General features: G+C 50.6%; 1 protein-coding gene across 2 annotated transcripts in view; it reads left to right on the top strand.

The window, feature by feature from the left end:
* The window catches only part of AHNAK (AHNAK nucleoprotein), a 31228-nt gene extending 14977 nt beyond the window's left edge, over nt 1–16251 (top strand). For both annotated transcript variants that reach the window (XM_080643099.1, XM_080643100.1), the window contains exon 6: nt 200–16251. In XM_080643099.1, the coding sequence (XP_080499225.1) occupies nt 200–15478 (15279 nt within the window). In that variant the 3' untranslated portion in view covers nt 15479–16251. The remainder of the gene's footprint in view (nt 1–199) is intronic.
* The last annotated feature ends 1001 nt before the right edge of the window (nt 16252–17252 follow it).

Consider the following 17252-nt stretch of genomic DNA (forward strand, 5'->3'; position numbering starts at 1 on the left):
CAAATTCTCTGTGTCAGGCTCCAAGGGAGAGGGAACTGGAATTGACGTGACACTGCCTACAGGTGACACGACTCTTCCTGGGGTCTCAGGGGGCGTCAGCCTGCCCGAGGTTGCTACTGGGGGGCTGGAAGGGAAGCTGAAGGGTACTAAAGTCAAGACTCCTGAAATGATTATTCAGAAACCTAAAATCTCCATGCAGGATGTGGATCTGAGCCTTGGGTCCTCCAAACTGAGAGGAGATATTAAGCTTTCCACTCCGGGAATGCAAGGTGATGTCAAAGGCCCTCAAGTGGCAGTTAAAGGCTCCAAAGTGGACATAGAGTCACCCAGCCTGGAGGGGACCCTGGCAGGACCCAAGCTGAGTGGTCCTTCTGGGAAAATGGGAACCTGCAGCATCTCCATGGCAGATGTAGACTTAAATGTGGCTGCACCTAAAGGGAAAGGGGGTGTAGATGTCACACTCCCCAAAGTAGAAGGGAAAGTCAGAGTCCCCGAAGTTGATGTCAAAGGCCCCAAAGTGGATGTCAGTGCCCCAGATGTGGAACTTCATGGCCCAGAATGGAACCTGAAGATGCCCAAGATGAAAATGCCCAAGTTCAGCACGCCAGGCGTCAAAGGGGAAGGCTCAGATATCGACGTAAATCTACCCAAAGGAGACGTCAGTATTACGGGGCCCAAGGTCAACATGGAAGCTCCCGATGTCAACATAGGAGGCCTGGGGGGCAAACTGAAAGGTCCTGATGTTAAGTTGCCTGAAGTGAGTGTCAAGACCCCAAAGATCTCCATGCCTGACGTCGATCTGCATGTGAAAGGGCCCAAGGTGAAAGGAGAGTACGATGTCACGGTACCAAAACTTGAAGGGGAACTTAAAGGCCCGCAGATGGACATTAATGCCCCAGATGTGGATGTTCACGGCCCAGAATGGCATCTGAAGATGCCCAAGATGAAAATGCCCAAGTTCAGTGTGCCAGGGTTCAAAGCAGAGGGCCCAGAAGTGGACGTGAACCTGCCCAAGCCTGATGTGGACATTTCCGGGCCCAAGGTAGATGTTAGTGCTCCAGATGTGAGAATTGAGGGACCAGAAGGAAAATTGAAAGGACCCAAATTTAAGATGCCTGAGATGAATATCAAAGCCCCGAAGATCTCCATGCCAGATGTGGACTTACATTTGAAAGGCCCTAGTGTGAAAGGAGAATACGATGTTACAGTGCCAAAGGCTGAAGGTGAGATTAAAGTTCCTGATGTTGAACTTAAAAGTGCCAAAGTGGACATTGGTGGTCCAGATGTGGACGTTCAAGGCCCAGACTGGAACTTGAAGATGCCCCAAATGAAAATGCCTAAGTTCAGCATGCCTGGCTTCAAAGCAGAGGGCCCAGAAATGGAGGTAAACATGCCTAAAGCTGACATTGGCATCTCAGGACCCAAGATGGATGTTGACATTCCAGATGTGAATATTGAAGGACCTGAAGGAAAGCTGAAGGGTCCCAAGTTCAAGATGCCTGAGATGAACATCAAGGCCCCCAAGATCTCCATGCCGGAGGTGGACTTGCATATGAAAGGTCCCAAGGTGAAGGGAGAATATGATGTTACAGTGCCAAAGCTGGAAGGTGACCTGAAAGGGCCAAAAGTAGATGTCAGTGCCCCAGATGTTGAAGTTCATGGTCCTGATTGGAACCTGAAGATGCCCAAGATGAAAATGCCCAAATTTACCATGCCCAGCCTCAAAGGAGAGGGTCCAGAATTGGATGTGAACCTGCCCAAGGCTGATGTAGACCTTTCTGCACCCAAGGTAGATGTTAGTGCTCCAGATCTGAGCCTTGAGGGACCTGAAGGGAAGTTGAAAGGCCCCAAGTTTAAGATGCCTGAGATGCACTTCAAAGCTCCTAAGATGACTCTGCCAGATGTTGACCTCAATCTTAAAGGACCCAAAATGAAAGGAAATCTAGAGATGTCTGCACCAAAAATAGAAGGTGAGATGACAGTTCCAGATGTGGACCTCAAAGGGCCCAGCGTAGACATTAAAGCACCAGATGTGGAAGTACAAGGTGGAGACTGGAGCCTGAAGATGCCCAAGATGAAAATGCCAAAGTTCGGCATGCCTAGTTTCAAAGCAGAGGGCCCAGAAGTGGATGTGAACCTGCCCAAGGCTGACATTGACATTGCCGGACCCAAGGTTGACATTGAAGCTCCAGATGTGAGCCTTGAGGGACCAGAAGGGAAGCTGAAGGGCCCCAAGTTCAAGATGCCTGACATGCACTTCAAGACCCCCAAGATGTCCATGCCTGATGTGGACTTACACTTGAAAGGCCCCAAAGTCAAAGGGGATGTGGATGTCTCTGTGCCCAAGATAGAAGGTGAAATGAAAGTGCCAGAGGTTGACATCAAAGGACCCAAAGTGGACGTTGATGTCCCTGATGTGGATGTTCATGGCCCAGACTGGCACCTGAAAATGCCCAAGATGAAAATGCCAAAGTTCGGCATGCCTGGCTTCAAAGGAGAGGGCCCAGAAGTGGATGTGAACCTGCCCAAGGCTGACATTGACATCTCCGGACCCAAGGTGGACATTGAAGGCCCAGATGTGAGTCTTGAGGGACCAGAAGGGAAGCTGAAGGGTCCAAAGTTTAAGATGCCTGAGATGCACTTCAAGGCTCCCAAGATCTCCATGCCTGATGTGAACTTGAATCTTAAGGGACCGAAACTAAAAGGAGATGCGGATGTGTCTTTGCCTGATGTAGAAGGTGAAATAAAAGTGCCAGATGTCAACCTTAAAGGGCCCAAAGCTGACATCAGTGCTCCAGATGTGGATATTCATGGCCCAGACTGGCACCTGAAGATGCCCAAGGTGAAAATGCCCAAGTTCAGCATGCCAGGTTTTAAAGGAGAAGGCCCAGAAGTGGATGTGAACTTACCCAAGGCTGATTTTGATGTCTCAGGACCCAAGGTGGATGTTGAAGTCCCAGATGTGAACATTGAAGGCCCAGATGCAAAACTAAAAGGTCCTAAATTTAAGATGCCAGAAATGAATATAAAGCCTCAGAAGATACCAATACCAGATGTTGGTTTGCATTTGAAAGGTCCTAAAATGAAAGCAGATTATGACGTGACTGTCCCAAAAGTAGAAGGAGAGATACAAACTCCTGATGTCAACATTAAAGGTCCCAAAGTAGACATTAATGCACCAGACGTGGGAGTTCATGGCCCAGACTGGCACCTGAAGATGCCCAAGGTGAAAATGCCCAAGTTCAGCATGCCAGGCTTCAAAGGAGAGGGTCCAGAAGTGGATATGAACCTGCCCAAAGCCGATATTAATGTCTCTGGACCCAAGATGGACATTAATGCTCCAGATGTGACTCTTGAAGGTCCAGAGGGGAAACTAAAGGGTCCCAAGTTCAAGATGCCAAGCATGAATATACAGACACACAAAATTTCTATGCCTGATGTTGGACTTAATCTGAAAGCTCCTAAACTGAAAACCGATGTTGATGTTTCCCTTCCTAAAGTGGAAGGAGACTTGAAAGTTCCTGAAATAGACGTGAAAGCCCCTAAGGTGGATGTGGATGTTGGAGATATTGATATTGAATGTCCTGATGCAAAGTTGAAAGGGCACAAGTTTAAGATGCCTGACATGCACTTCAAGGCCCCCAAGATGTCCATGCCTGATGTGGACTTACACTTGAAAGGCCCCAAAGTCAAAGGGGATGTGGATGTCTCTGTGCCCAAGATAGAAGGTGAGATGAAAGTGCCAGATGTTGACCTCAAAGGGCCCAAAGTGGACATTGATGTCCCAGATGTGGATGTGCATGGCCCAGACTGGCACCTGAAGATGCCCAAAATGAAAATGCCCAAGTTCAGCATGCCTGGCTTCAAAGGAGAGGGCCCAGATGTGGATGTGAACCTGCCCAAGGCTGACATTGACATCTCCGGACCCAAGGTTGATATTGAAGGCCCAGATGTGAGCCTTGAGGTACCAGAAGGGAAGCTGAAGGGCCCCAAGTTCAAGATGCCTGACATGCACTTCAAGGCTCCCAAGATCTCCATGCCCGATGTGGACTTACACTTGAAAGGCCCCAAAGTCAAAGGGGATGTCGATGTGTCTGTGCCGAAATTGGAGGGAGATTTGAAGGGTCCCAGCATGAATGTGGAAGTGCCTGATGTTGATCTCGAATGTCCTGATGCAAAGTTGAAAGGGCACAAGTTTAAGATGCCTGACATGCACTTCAAGACCCCCAAGATCTCCATGCCTGATGTGGACTTACACTTGAAAGGCCCCAAGGTCAAAGGGGATGTGGATGTCTCTGTGCCCAAGATAGAAGGTGAGATGAAAGTGCCAGATGTTGATCTCAAAGGGCCTAAAGTGGACATTGATGTCCCAGATGTGGATGTGCATGGACCGGACTGGCACCTGAAAATGCCAAAGATGAAAATGCCAAAGTTCGGCATGCCTGGCTTCAAAGGAGAGGGCCCAGAAGTGGATGTGAACCTGGCCAAGGCTGACATTGACATCTCCGGACCCAAGGTTGATATTGAAGGCCCAGATGTGAGCCTTGAGGTACCAGAAGGGAAGCTGAAGGGCCCCAAGTTCAAGATGCCTGACATGCACTTCAAGGCTCCCAAGATCTCCATGCCCGATGTGGACTTACACTTGAAAGGCCCCAAAGTCAAAGGGGATGTCGATGTGTCTGTGCCGAAATTGGAGGGAGATTTGAAGGGTCCCAGCATGAATGTGGAAGTGCCTGATGTTGATCTCGAATGTCCTGATGCAAAGTTGAAAGGGCACAAGTTTAAGATGCCTGACATGCACTTCAAGACCCCCAAGATCTCCATGCCTGATGTGGACTTACACTTGAAAGGCCCCAAGGTCAAAGGGGATGTGGATGTCTCTGTGCCCAAGATAGAAGGTGAAATGAAAGTGCCAGATGTGGACATCAAAGGACCCAAAGTGGACATCGATGCCCCAGATGTGGATATGCATGGACCGGACTGGCACCTGAAGATGCCAAAGATGAAAATGCCAAAGTTCAGCATGCCTGGCTTCAAAGGAGAGGGCCCAGATGTGGATGTGAACCTGCCCAAGGCTGATATTGACATCTCCGGACCCAAGGTTGACATTGAAGCCCCAGATGTGAACATTGAGGGACCAGAGGGAAAACTGAAAGGCCCTAAGTTCAAAATGCCCGAAATGCACTTCCATGCCCCCAAGATCTCCATGCCTGATGTTGACTTCAACTTAAGGGGGCCTAAAATTAAAGGAGACTTTGATGTTTCAGCCCCAAAGATGGAAGGAGAGTTAAAGGGTCCAGAATTGGATGTTAAGGGCCCCAAATTGGATGTTGACGTGCCAGATGTAGCTGTGGAAGGCCCAGATGGCAAATGGAAAAGTCCTAAATTCAAGATGCCAGACATGCATTTTAAAGCTCCTAAAATCTCCATGCCAGACATTAATCTACACTTAAAAAGCCCCAAGATCAAGGGAGAGGTGGATGTAGATGTTCCCAAGTTGGAAGGCGACCTCAAAGGTGACATCAGTGGGCCAGATATTGACATTGAGGGACCAGAGGGCAAATTGAAAGGCCCCAAGTTCAAGATGCCTGACATGCATTTCAAAGCCCCAAATATATCTATGCCTGATGTGGACCTAAATCTGAAAGGACCGAAAATCAAGGGGGATGTCGATGTGTCTGTGCCTGAAGTAGAAGGTAAAGTTAAAGTACCAGATGTGAACGTCAAGGGCCCCAAAGTAGACATAAGTGCTCCTGAAGTTCATGGCCCAGACTGGCACCTGAAGATGCCCAAGATGAAAATGCCTAAGTTCAGCATGCCAGGCTTCAAAGCAGAGGGCCCAGAAGTGGATGTGAATCTTCCCAAGGCTGACATTGATGTCTCAGGACCCAAAGTTGACATTGAAGCCCCAGATGTGAGCATTGAGGGTCCAGAGGGAAAAATCAAGGGGCCTAAATTTAAGATGCCAGAGATGAACATCAAAGCCCCAAAGATCTCCATGCCTGATGTAGATTTACATTTGAAAGGTCCTAAGGTCAAAGGAGACATAGACATTTCCCTGCCTAAGGTGGAAGGTGACCTCAAGGGCCCCAAAGTGGACATTGATGCCCCAGATGTGGATGTTCAAGGCCCAGACTGGCACCTGAAGATGCCCAAGATGAAAATGCCCAAGTTCAGCATGCCTGGGTTCAAAGGAGAGGGCCCAGAAGTGGATGTGAACCTGCCCAAGGCTGACATTGACATCTCTGGACCCAAGGTTGACATTGAAGCCCCAGATGTGAACATTGAGGGCCCAGAAGGGAAACTGAAGGGCCCTAAGTTCAAGATGCCGGAAATGCACTTTCATGCCCCCAAGATCTCCATGCCTGATTTTGATTTGCATATGAAAGGTCCCAAAGTAAAGGGTGATATGGACGTTTCTCTGCCTAAAGTTGAAGGCCCTGAAGTTGACATCAGGGGCCCCAAAGTGGACATTGATGCCCCAGATGTGGATGTTCAAGGCCCAGACTGGCATCTGAAGATGCCCAAAGTGAAAATGCCCAAGTTCAGCATGCCAGGCTTCAAAGGAGAGGGCCCAGAAGTGGATGTGAACCTGCCCAAAGCCGACATCGATGTCTCAGCACCCAAAGTGGACCTTGAATGTCCTGATGTGAATATTGAAGGACCTGAAGGAAAGTGGAAAAGTCCAAAATTTAAGATGCCTGATATGCATTTTAAGACACCCAAGATATCCATGCCAGATATTGATCTTAATCTAACAGGACCAAAAATAAAAGGAGATATGGATGTCACAGGTCCCAAGGTAGAGGGAGATCTGAAAGGTCCTGAAGTTGACATCAAGGGCCCCAAAGTGGACATTGATGTTCCAGATGTGGACGTTCATGGCCCAGACTGGCACTTGAAAATGCCCAAGATGAAAATGCCCAAGTTCAGCATGCCTGGCTTCAAAGCAGAAGGCCCAGAAGTGGATGTGAACCTTCCCAAGACTGACATTGATGTAACTGGACCCAAGGTGGACATTGAGGGCCCTGATGTTAACATTGAAGGACCAGAAGGAAAGTTGAAAGGTCCTAAGTTCAAGATGCCTGAGATGAACATCAAGGCCCCCAAGATCTCCATGCCAGACTTTGATATGCATTTGAAAGGTCCCAAAGTAAAGGGTGATGTTGACGTTTCTCTGCCTAAAGTTGAAGGCCCTGAAGTTGACATCAAGGGCCCCAAAGTGGATGTTGATGTCCCAGATGTGGATGTTCACGGCCCAGACTGGCACCTGAAGATGCCCAAGGTGAAAATGCCCAAGTTCAGCATGCCAGGCTTCAAAGGAGAGGGCCCTGAAGTGGATGTGACCCTGCCCAAGGCTGACATGAGTGTCTCCGGACCCAAGGTGGACATTGAAGGTCCTGATGTGAATATCGAAGGTCCTGATGCAAAACTGAAGGGCCCCAAGTTCAAGATGCCAGAGATGAACATCAAAGCCCCCAAGATCTCCATGCCTGACATTGATCTTAACCTGAAAGGCCCCAAAGTGAAGGGTGATGTGGACGTGTCTTTACCAAAAGTGGAAGGTGAGATTAAAGTTCCTGAAGTGGATATTAAAGGCCCTAAAGTGGACATTGACGTCCCAGATGTGGATGTTCATGGTCCTGATTGGCACCTGAAGATGCCCAAGGTGAAAATGCCCAAGTTCAGCATGCCTGGCTTCAAAGGAGAGGGCCCTGAAGTGGATGTGAACCTGCCCAAAGCTGACTTTGATGTCTCAGGACCCAAGGTGGACATTGATGTTCCAGATGTGAATATCGAAGGTCCAGATGCAAAACTGAAGGGCTCCAAGTTCAAGATGCCAGAGATGAACATCAAAGGTCCTAAGATATCAATGCCAGATTTGGACCTTAATCTTAAAGGCCCTAAAATGAAAGGAGAGGTGGATGTTTCACTTCCAAATGTAGAAGGTGATTTGAAAGGGCCTACTCTTGACATCAAGGGCCCGAAGATAGATTTAGATGCTCCAACTGTTGACATTCATGGTCCAGAAGGCAAACTGAAAGGTCCAAAAGTGAAGATGCCTGACATGCATGTAAACATGCCCAAGATCTCTATGCCTGAAATTGACCTGAATTTGAAAGGTTCAAAGCCTAAGGGAGAGGTTGATTTTTCTGGGCCCAAATTAGAAGGTGACATTAAAGCTCCCAAGTTGGATGTAAAGGGCCCAGAAGTGGACATTTCTGGTCCTAAGCTCAATATTGAAGGCAAGTCAAAGAAATCTCGTTTTAAGCTTCCCAAATTTAATTTTTCCGGCTCCAAAGTCCAGACACCTGAGGTGGATGTCAAAGTTAAAAAGCCAGATATTGATGTAACAGGCCCAAAAGTTGACATCAATGCTCCTGATGTTGAAGTCCAAGGAAAAGTAAAAGGATCCAAGTTCAAAATGCCTTTCCTGAGTATCTCATCTCCTAAAGTTTCTATGCCTGATGTGGAGTTAAATCTGAAAAGTCCTAAAGTCAAAGGAGACTTAAATGTTGCAGGCCCTGAGTTAGAAGGTGACTTTAAAGGACCCCAAGTGGATATTAAGGCACCAGAAGTCCATCTTGATGCGCCTGATGTGGATGTTCATGGTCCAGACTGGAATTTGAAAATGCCCAAGATGAAAATGCCCAAGTTTGGTGTGCCTGGCTTAAAAGCAGAAGGGCCAGATATGTCTGTAGATCTGCCAAAAGGAGATATCAACATAGAGGGTCCAAAAATGGACATTGAGGGCCCAGAAATCAGTGTGGAAGGTCTAGAAGGAGGCTTAAAAGGTCCCAAACTCAAGATGCCTGACATGAATATTAAAGCTCCAAAGATCTCCATGCCTGACATGGATTTAAATCTGAAGGGTCCCAAGGTAAAAGGTGATGTGGATGTTTCCCTGCCCAAAGTGGAAGGAGATCTGAAAGGTCCAGGGATTGATATCAAAGGGCCCAAAGTGGATATTAATGCCCCTGATGTTGACGTTCATGGCCCAGACTGGCACCTCAAGATGCCTAAGGTGAAAATGCCCAAGTTCAGCATGCCAGGCTTCAAAGGAGAGGGCCCTGAAGTGGATGTGAACCTGCCCAAGGCCGACATTGATGTTCCCGATGTGAGTATCGAAGGTCCAGATGCGAAACTGAAGGGCCCCAAGTTCAAGATGCCTGAGATGAACATCAAAGCTCCCCAAATCTCCATGCCTGACATTGATCTGAACCTGAAGGGCCCCAAAATGAAGGGTGATGTAGACGTGTCTTTGCCAAAAGTGGAAGGTGACCTAAAGGGCCCTGAGGTGGACATCAAGGGCCCCAAAGTGGACATTGACACTCCTGACATTAACATTGAAGGCCCAGAGGGGAAATTGAAGGGGCCCAAATTCAAGATGCCAGAGATGCACCTAAAGGCTCCCAAGATCTCCATGCCTGACATTGACTTAAACCTGAAAGGCCCCAAGGTGAAGGGTGATATGGACGTTTCTCTTCCCAAGATTGAAGGGGATCTGAAAGGCCCTGAGATAGACATCAAGGGTCCAAAAGTGGACATTAATGCCCCTGATGTGGACGTCCATGGCCCAGACTGGCATCTGAAGATGCCAAAGGTGAAAATGCCAAAATTCAGCATGCCTGGCTTCAAAGGAGAGGGCCCAGAAGTGGATGTGAACCTTCCCAAAGCTGACATCGATGTCTCAGCACCCAAAGTGGACATTGAAGGCCCTGACATTAATATTGAGGGACCTGAGGGAAAGTTGAAAGGTCCGAAGTTCAAAATGCCGGAGATGAACATCAAGGCCCCCAAGATCTCCATGCCTGACTTTGATTTGCATCTGAAAGGTCCTAAGGTCAAAGGAGATGTGGACGTTTCCCTGCCTAAGGTGGAAGGTGATCTGAAAGGCCCTGAAGTTGACATCAAGGGCCCCAAAGTGGACATTAATGCCCCAGATGTGGATGTTCAAGGCCCAGACTGGCACTTGAAGATGCCCAAGATAAAAATGCCCAAGATCAGCATGCCAGGCTTCAAAGGAGAGGGCCCAGAAGTGGATGTGAACCTCCCCAAGGCTGACATTGATGTCTCAGCACCCAAAGTAGATGTTGAAATTCCAGATGTCAATCTAGAAGGTCCGGATGCAAAACTGAAGGGCCCCAAGTTCAAGATGCCAGAGATGAACATCAAAGCCCCCAAGATCTCCATGCCTGACTTAGATTTGCATCTGAAAGGTCCTAAGGTGAAAGGTGATGTAGATGTTTCTCTGCCTAAGGTGGAAGGTGACTTAAAGGCCCCTGAAGTTGTCATCAAAGGCCCCAAAGTGGATATCGATGTCCCAGACGTGGATGTTCAAGGCCCAGACTGGCACCTGAAGATGCCCAAAGTGAAAATGCCCAAGTTCAGCATGCCAGGCTTCAAAGGAGAGGGCCCTGAAGTGGATGTGAATCTTCCCAAGGCTGACATTGATGTCTCAGGACCCAAGGTGGACATAGACACTCCTGACATGGACATTCATGGCCCAGAAGGGAAACTGAAGGGCCCCAAGTTCAAAATGCCTGACCTGCATCTCAAAGCACCCAAGATCTCCATGCCTGAAGTCGACCTGAATCTGAAAGGTCCTAAAGTAAAGGGCGATGTGGACGTTTCTCTGCCCAAAGTGGAAGGTGACCTCAAGGGCCCTGAACTTGACATCAAAGGCCCCAAAGTGGACATCGATGTTCCTGATGTGGACGTGCATGGTCCTGACTGGCACCTGAAGATGCCCAAGGTGAAAATGCCCAAGTTCAGCATGCCTGGCTTCAAAGGAGAGGGCCCAGATGTGGATGTGAACCTGCCCAAAGCTGACTTTGATGTCTCAGGACCTAAGGTGGACATTGATGTTCCAGATGTGAGTATCGAAGGTCCAGATGCAAAACTGAAGGGCCCCAAGTTCAAGATGCCTGAGATGAACATCAAAGCTCCTAAGATCTCCATGCCTGATCTTGATCTGAACTTGAAGGGCCCCAAAATGAAGGGCGATGTGGATGTTTCCCTGCCTAAGGTGGAAGGTGACCTCAAGGGCCCTGGAATTGACATCAAAGGCCCTAAAGTGGACATCGATGCCCCAGATGTGGATGTCCATGGTCCCGACTGGCACCTGAAGATGCCCAAAGTGAAAATGCCCAAGTTCAGCATGCCAGGCTTCAAAGGAGAGGGCCCAGATGTGGATGTGAACCTCCCTAAAGCTGACATTGATATCTCTGGCCCTAAAGTGGATATTGCTGCCCCAGATCTGAATATCGAAGGTCCTGATGCAAAATTGAAGGGCCCTAAGTTCAAGATGCCTGAGATGAACATCAAAGCCCCCAAGATCTCCATGCCTGACTTTGACTTAAGCCTGAAAGGGCCAAAGGTGAAGGGCGATGTGGACCTTTCACTGCCTAAGGTGGAAGGTGATCTGAAAGGACCAGAGGTGGACATTGAAGGTCCTGAAGGGAAACTCAAAGGCCCCAAGTTTAAGATGCCTGACGTGCATTTCAAGACCCCACAAATCTCCATGAGTGACATTGATTTGAACTTGAAAGGACCTAAAGTAAAAGGAGATTTGGACCTTTCCATTCCTAAACTGGAAGGTGATCTGAAAGGCCCCAAAGTGGATATTAAAGGCCCTAAGCTGGACATAGACACTCCTGACATGGACATTCATGGCCCAGAAGGGAAACTGAAGGGCCCCAAGTTCAAAATGCCTGACCTGCATCTCAAAGCACCCAAGATCTCCGTGCCTGAAGTTGACCTGAATCTGAAGGGTCCTAAAGTGAAGGGCGATGTGGACGTTTCTCTGCCCAAAGTGGAAGGTGACCTCAAGGGCCCTGAACTTGACATCAAAGGCCCCAAAGTGGACATCGATGTCCCTGATGTGGACGTGCATGGTCCCGACTGGCACCTGAAGATGCCCAAGGTGAAAATGCCCAAGTTCAGCATGCCTGGCTTCAAAGGAGAGGGCCCAGATGTGGATGTGAACCTGCCCAAAGCTGACTTTGATGTCTCAGGACCTAAGGTGGACATTGATGTTCCAGATGTGAGTATCGAAGGTCCAGATGCGAAACTGAAGGGCCCCAAGTTCAAGATGCCTGAGATGAACATCAAAGCTCCTAAGATCTCCATGCCTGATCTTGATCTGAACTTGAAGGGCCCCAAAATGAAGGGCGATGTGGATGTTTCCCTGCCTAAGGTGGAAGGTGACCTCAAAGGCCCCGGAATTGACATCAAAGGGCCCAAAGTGGACATCGATGTCCCTGATGTGGATGTTCATGGTCCCGACTGGCACCTGAAGATGCCCAAAGTGAAAATGCCCAAGTTCAGCATGCCAGGCTTTAAAGGGGAGGGCCCAGAAGTAGACGTGAACTTGCCCAGGGCTGACTTTGATGTCTCGGGACCTAAGATGGACATTGATGTTCCAGATGTGAATATTGAAGGTCCAGATGCAAAACTGAAGGGTCCCAAGTTCAAGATGCCTGAGATAAATATCAAAGCTCCCAAAATCTCCATGCCTGATGTTGACCTAGATTTGAAGGGACCCAAAGTCAAAGGAGATTTTGATGTGTCTGTTCCTAAGATTGAAGGTACTTTCAAAGGCCCAGAAGTAGACTTTAAAGGTCCAGGTCTGGATTTTGAAGGCCCTGATGCCAAACTCAGTGGCCCAAATTTGAAGATGCCATCACTGGATATATCTGCCCCTAAAGTAACTGTTCCTGATGTTGATTTGCATCTCAAGACGCCCAAAATTGGAATTTCTGGTCCCAAATTAGAAGGCGGTGAACTGGGCCTTAAGGGGCCTAACGTTGACTTAGAAGCTCCAACCTTAGATGTACAGATGGATGGCCCAGATGTTAACCTTGAGGGGCCAGATGTTAAAATTCCCAAACTTAAGAAACCCAAGTTTGGATTTGGGGCAAAAAGCCCCAAAGCTGACTTCAAGTCACCGTCGGTCGATGTGACTGTTCCTGAGGCAGAGCTGAACGTCGAGACTCCTGAAATCAGTGTCGGTGGCAAGGGCAAGAAAAGTAAGTTTAAAATGCCCAAGATTCACATGAGTGGTCCCAAAATTAAAACCAAGAAACAAGGATTTGATTTGAATGTTCCTGGCGGCGAAATTGATGCCAGTCTCAAGGCTCCTGATGTAGACGTGAATGTTGCGGGGCCGGATGCCACCCTTAAAGTCGATGTGAAATCTCCTAAAACCAAGAAACCTATGTTTGGAAAGATGTACTTCCCTGATGTAGAATTTGACATTAAATCATCTAAATTTAGAGCAGAGGCCTCCCTCCCTAGCCCCAAAATGGAGGGCGAAATCCCGGCGTGCGACCTGGACATTTCTTCGCCAGGGATTAACGTGGAAGGTCCTGACATCAAGCTGAAGGCACCCACGATCAAGGTGCCAGGCGTGGATGTCTCAGGGCCCCAAATAGAGGGCAACCTGAAAGGCCCCAGGGTGCAGGCAAACGTGGACGCGCCGGACATCCACCTTGAAGGCCCCGATGCTAAAGTCAGAGCACCGTCCTTCGGCATTTCTGCCCCTCAAGTCTCCATCCCTGATGTGAACGTTAGCTTGAAAGGACCAAAGATAAAGGGTGACGTCCCCAGTGTGGGACTGGAAGGACCAGACCTAGATCTGCAAGGTCCGGAAGCGAAAATCAAGTTCCCCAAGTTTTCGATGCCCAAGATCGGTGTCCCCGGCGTGAAAATGGAGGGCGGGGGAGCTGAGGTCCAGGCCCAGCTGCCCTCGCTTGAAGGAAGCGTGAGTGCACCAGATGTTAAGCTTGAAGGGCCTGATGTGTCTCTGAAGGGGTCAAGGGTAGACTTGCCTTCAGTGAACCTCTCAATGCCAAAAGTCTCTGGACCTGACCTCGACGTGAACTTGAAAGGACCAAGTGTGAAGGGAGACCTGGCGGTCTCTGGTGACATGAAGTGCCCTAAAGTATCAATAGGTGCTCCCGATCTAAGCTGGGAGGCACCCGAAGGTGGCATTAAACTTCCCCAAATGAAGCTGCCCCAGTTTGGCATCTCCACTCCAGGGTCTGACTTGGACATTAACATCCAGGGGCCCCAGGTTGCTGGAGAACTGAAGGGGCCAGGCATGGACGTGAACCTCGGAGGCCTCAACTTGAAAGGGCCTCAGATCTCGGCACCGGATGTGGACTTGTACTTGGAAGGACCAAAAGGGAAAGGGAGCCTCGGGGGCACTGGTGAGCTGCAAGGGCCCTCTGTCGGAGGAGGCCTTCCGGGCGTGAGTGTTGCCGGCCTGCAAGGGAACCTCCACATGCCGGGCATGAAGGCCCCTGCGTGCGGTCTGGAGCTGCAGGGGGGGAAGGTGAGACTCCCCACGGGGCAGGTTTCTGGCCCTGAAATCAAAGGCGACCTGAAAGGTTCAGGAATAGGTGTCCACGGGGCCGCTCCCGACCTTAGCGTGAAAGGACCTTCATTTACTATGGCGTCTCCTGAGTCCGATCTTGGTGTCAGCTTGAAGGGCCCGAAAATCAAAGGAGGTGTGGATGTTTCCGGGGGTGTCAGCGCCCCGGACATCAGCCTGGGTGAAGGGCATCTGAGCGCCAAAGGTTCTGGGGTCGAGTGGAAAGGCCCCCAGGTCTCTGCTCTCAACCTGGGTGCCCCCACGTTTGCTGGAGGAATTCATTTCTCAGGACCAAAGGCGGAAGGAGGAGGGGAAGGAGGCCACATCGGACTCCAGGGTCCCGGGCTGAGCGTGTCCGGGCCGCAAGGTCACTTGGAAAGCAGATCTGGAAAAGTAACATTCCCTAAGATGAAAATCCCCAAATTCACCTTCTCTGGCCGCGAGCTGGTTGGCAGAGAAGTGGGGGTGGATATTAATTTCCCTAAAGGGGAGGCCGGCGTCCAGGCTGGTGCCGGAGAGGTCGAGTGGGAAGAGTCCGACGTCAAACTTAAAAAGTCCAAAATCAAAATGCCCAAGTTCAATTTCTCCAAACCGAAAGGGAAAGGTGGTGCCACCGGCTCGCCAGAAGCATCCATCTCGGGGTCCAAAGGGGACCTGAAGAGCTCCAAGGCCAGCCTGGGCTCTCTGGAAGGAGAGGCAGAGGCCGAAGCATCGTCACCCAAAGCCAAGTTCTCCTTGTTTAAAAGCAAGAAGCCGCGGCACCGCTCCAACTCCTTCAGCGACGAGCGAGAGTTCTCGGCGCCGTCCACCCCGACCGGGACTTTGGAGTTCGAAGGCGGCGAAGTGTCGCTGGAAGGCGGAAAGGTCAAAGGGAAACACGGGAAGCTGAAATTCGGTACCTTTGGTGGATTAGGGTCAAAGAGCAAAGGTCATTATGAGGTGACTGGCAGTGATGACGAGGCAGGCAAGTTACAGGGGAGTGGAGTGTCCTTGGCCTCTAAGAAGTCCCGACTGTCCTCCTCTTCCAGCAATGACAGCGGGACGAAGGTCGGCATCCAGCTTCCCGAGGTGGAGCTGGTGGTTTCCACGAAGAAAGAGTAGCCGGCCTCTGTCCGGAAACACACAGCCTTGGGTGTGTTTGTATATACCCTCCGGAGAGCAGCGCCCACAGCCCCCGCAGCGGGCACAGAGCTGGCTCGCCGGGCAGGGGCAGGCCAGCCGCCGGCCTGGGCCCCGGGCGCTTCCGATGTCTACGAGCCCCAGGCTTGTCCAGCCGCGTGCAGAGTCAACAGTATTTGCCTTAAGATTTCTTACTTTATTTTTTTTGCATTGAACGCTGAGAACTCCTGTTTACTATGCAAGCTTTGTGTTTATTATTCTTATTTTTACTGAACGTGGGTAGTGTCGGGGTCATTGGAAACCCACTTCCTTTATCATTGTCATGACTTTGCGGGTTTTTGTTAGTGAGGGTGGGGTGGGGTAGAAGGCATTCAAGGGAACCAGACCTCCGTTTCTCCTAAGATTGGGTCCACTCAGACAGCAGGCACCCCGAGGTGGCCAAGCGGAGTGTGGGTGTTTCTTCAGAAACCCTTAGCATTGCTGTCCCCCCGCGGTGGGTGTCGCCCCGCGGTGAGAGGGAGTTCGAATCTGTGTGCAGATGGCCTGACCCCCGGTTCAATGCGAGGGCTTCCATTCTGGGCATGGTTAAGGGGAGCGTTTTCTTCATGGCCACCCTGTTCCTGATACTAGTTCTGATTTCTTTTAACAACTGTTACCGTGGTTAAGAACTTTCCCCCGCACTTTAATGGCAACTTAATTCAGAATGTAAGAAAATGGATGCTGTCGAAGGCAAATAAAGCTGTTTATTAACCTGACGTCTGCGCCTTTGCATTGCCTTGGGGAGGAGGCCCCAAGAGGCTGCGCGCCAGCCCCGGCAGTGCCCACCGGATCTGGATCCGGGTCCGGGTCCGGGTCCGGGTCCGCCCGGCATCACTGGTTCAGTAACGGGCGGTGGGTGGAATTCTTGGGTTCTTGGGTCTTGATGCTCCTGGCGAGGCTGGCATGCCATTGCTGAGAAGTCAGGGGAGGCTTGGTCCGCTGGCAGCGTGCCCCCCCCGACCCCCCCGGGACCCACTCTTCACCTTTGCCGCCTCGGATATGAACACACGATTCAGAGACGGTTCTGAGTTGGTAGAACGCGGCACAGGTGCGGATTTCTGGGAAAGGCCTGTTGGTGCGGGAGAAGGGTCTGGCTGAGTCGCAGCCTGCAACCTGACCCCGGCTCACTGCAGCTTTGCTGGGTGGCCTGTCGCCTGCCCTCGTCACCTGCCCGGGCCTCCGTTTCCTCTGCAGTAGGTGCTGATCTTGTATTAGGATGTCTCTGTGGTCCCTTCTAGGTCCTCTGAGGGCAAAACTTGATGCCAGATGTCTTCTGACCAAGGTGCCCTTCCAATTCCCAGCTCTGCAGACAGCGCGTGGCGGGGAGCCTTGTAGGAAGTGCCCCTCATGCTGGGCAGTGGGTAGTGCCCTCGGCACCAGAGCAAGTAGACGAACCCCCCCCACCCCCCCGCCCAGAGCTGCAGCCTCGGCCAGTGGAGGCAGCTCTCCCGTCACCCTGGGGCCCGATCCCAGCCGCCACCCCATCCCGCCCTCTCCGGGACGCTTGCCAGTTCCTGCCCACAGCAGTGGGACCTGCCCCGTGCCAACTCCCCCTGCCCTTGCTTGGATTTCACATCAGTATTTGCCAGCTGCGTCCACGCATTCCCCCCTCAGCCTGCACAGCCCGTGTCCCTGGGGGTGTTTGGAGCTCAGGGGGGGCTGTCGGTTTTGGAACGAGCTAGGGAACGAGGGAGGTGTTGGGCCCTCCCGCTGCTTT

This window comes from Plecotus auritus, assembly GCF_963455305.1.
Source record: "Plecotus auritus genome assembly, chromosome: 9".
Lineage (NCBI taxonomy): Eukaryota > Metazoa > Chordata > Mammalia > Chiroptera > Vespertilionidae > Plecotus > Plecotus auritus.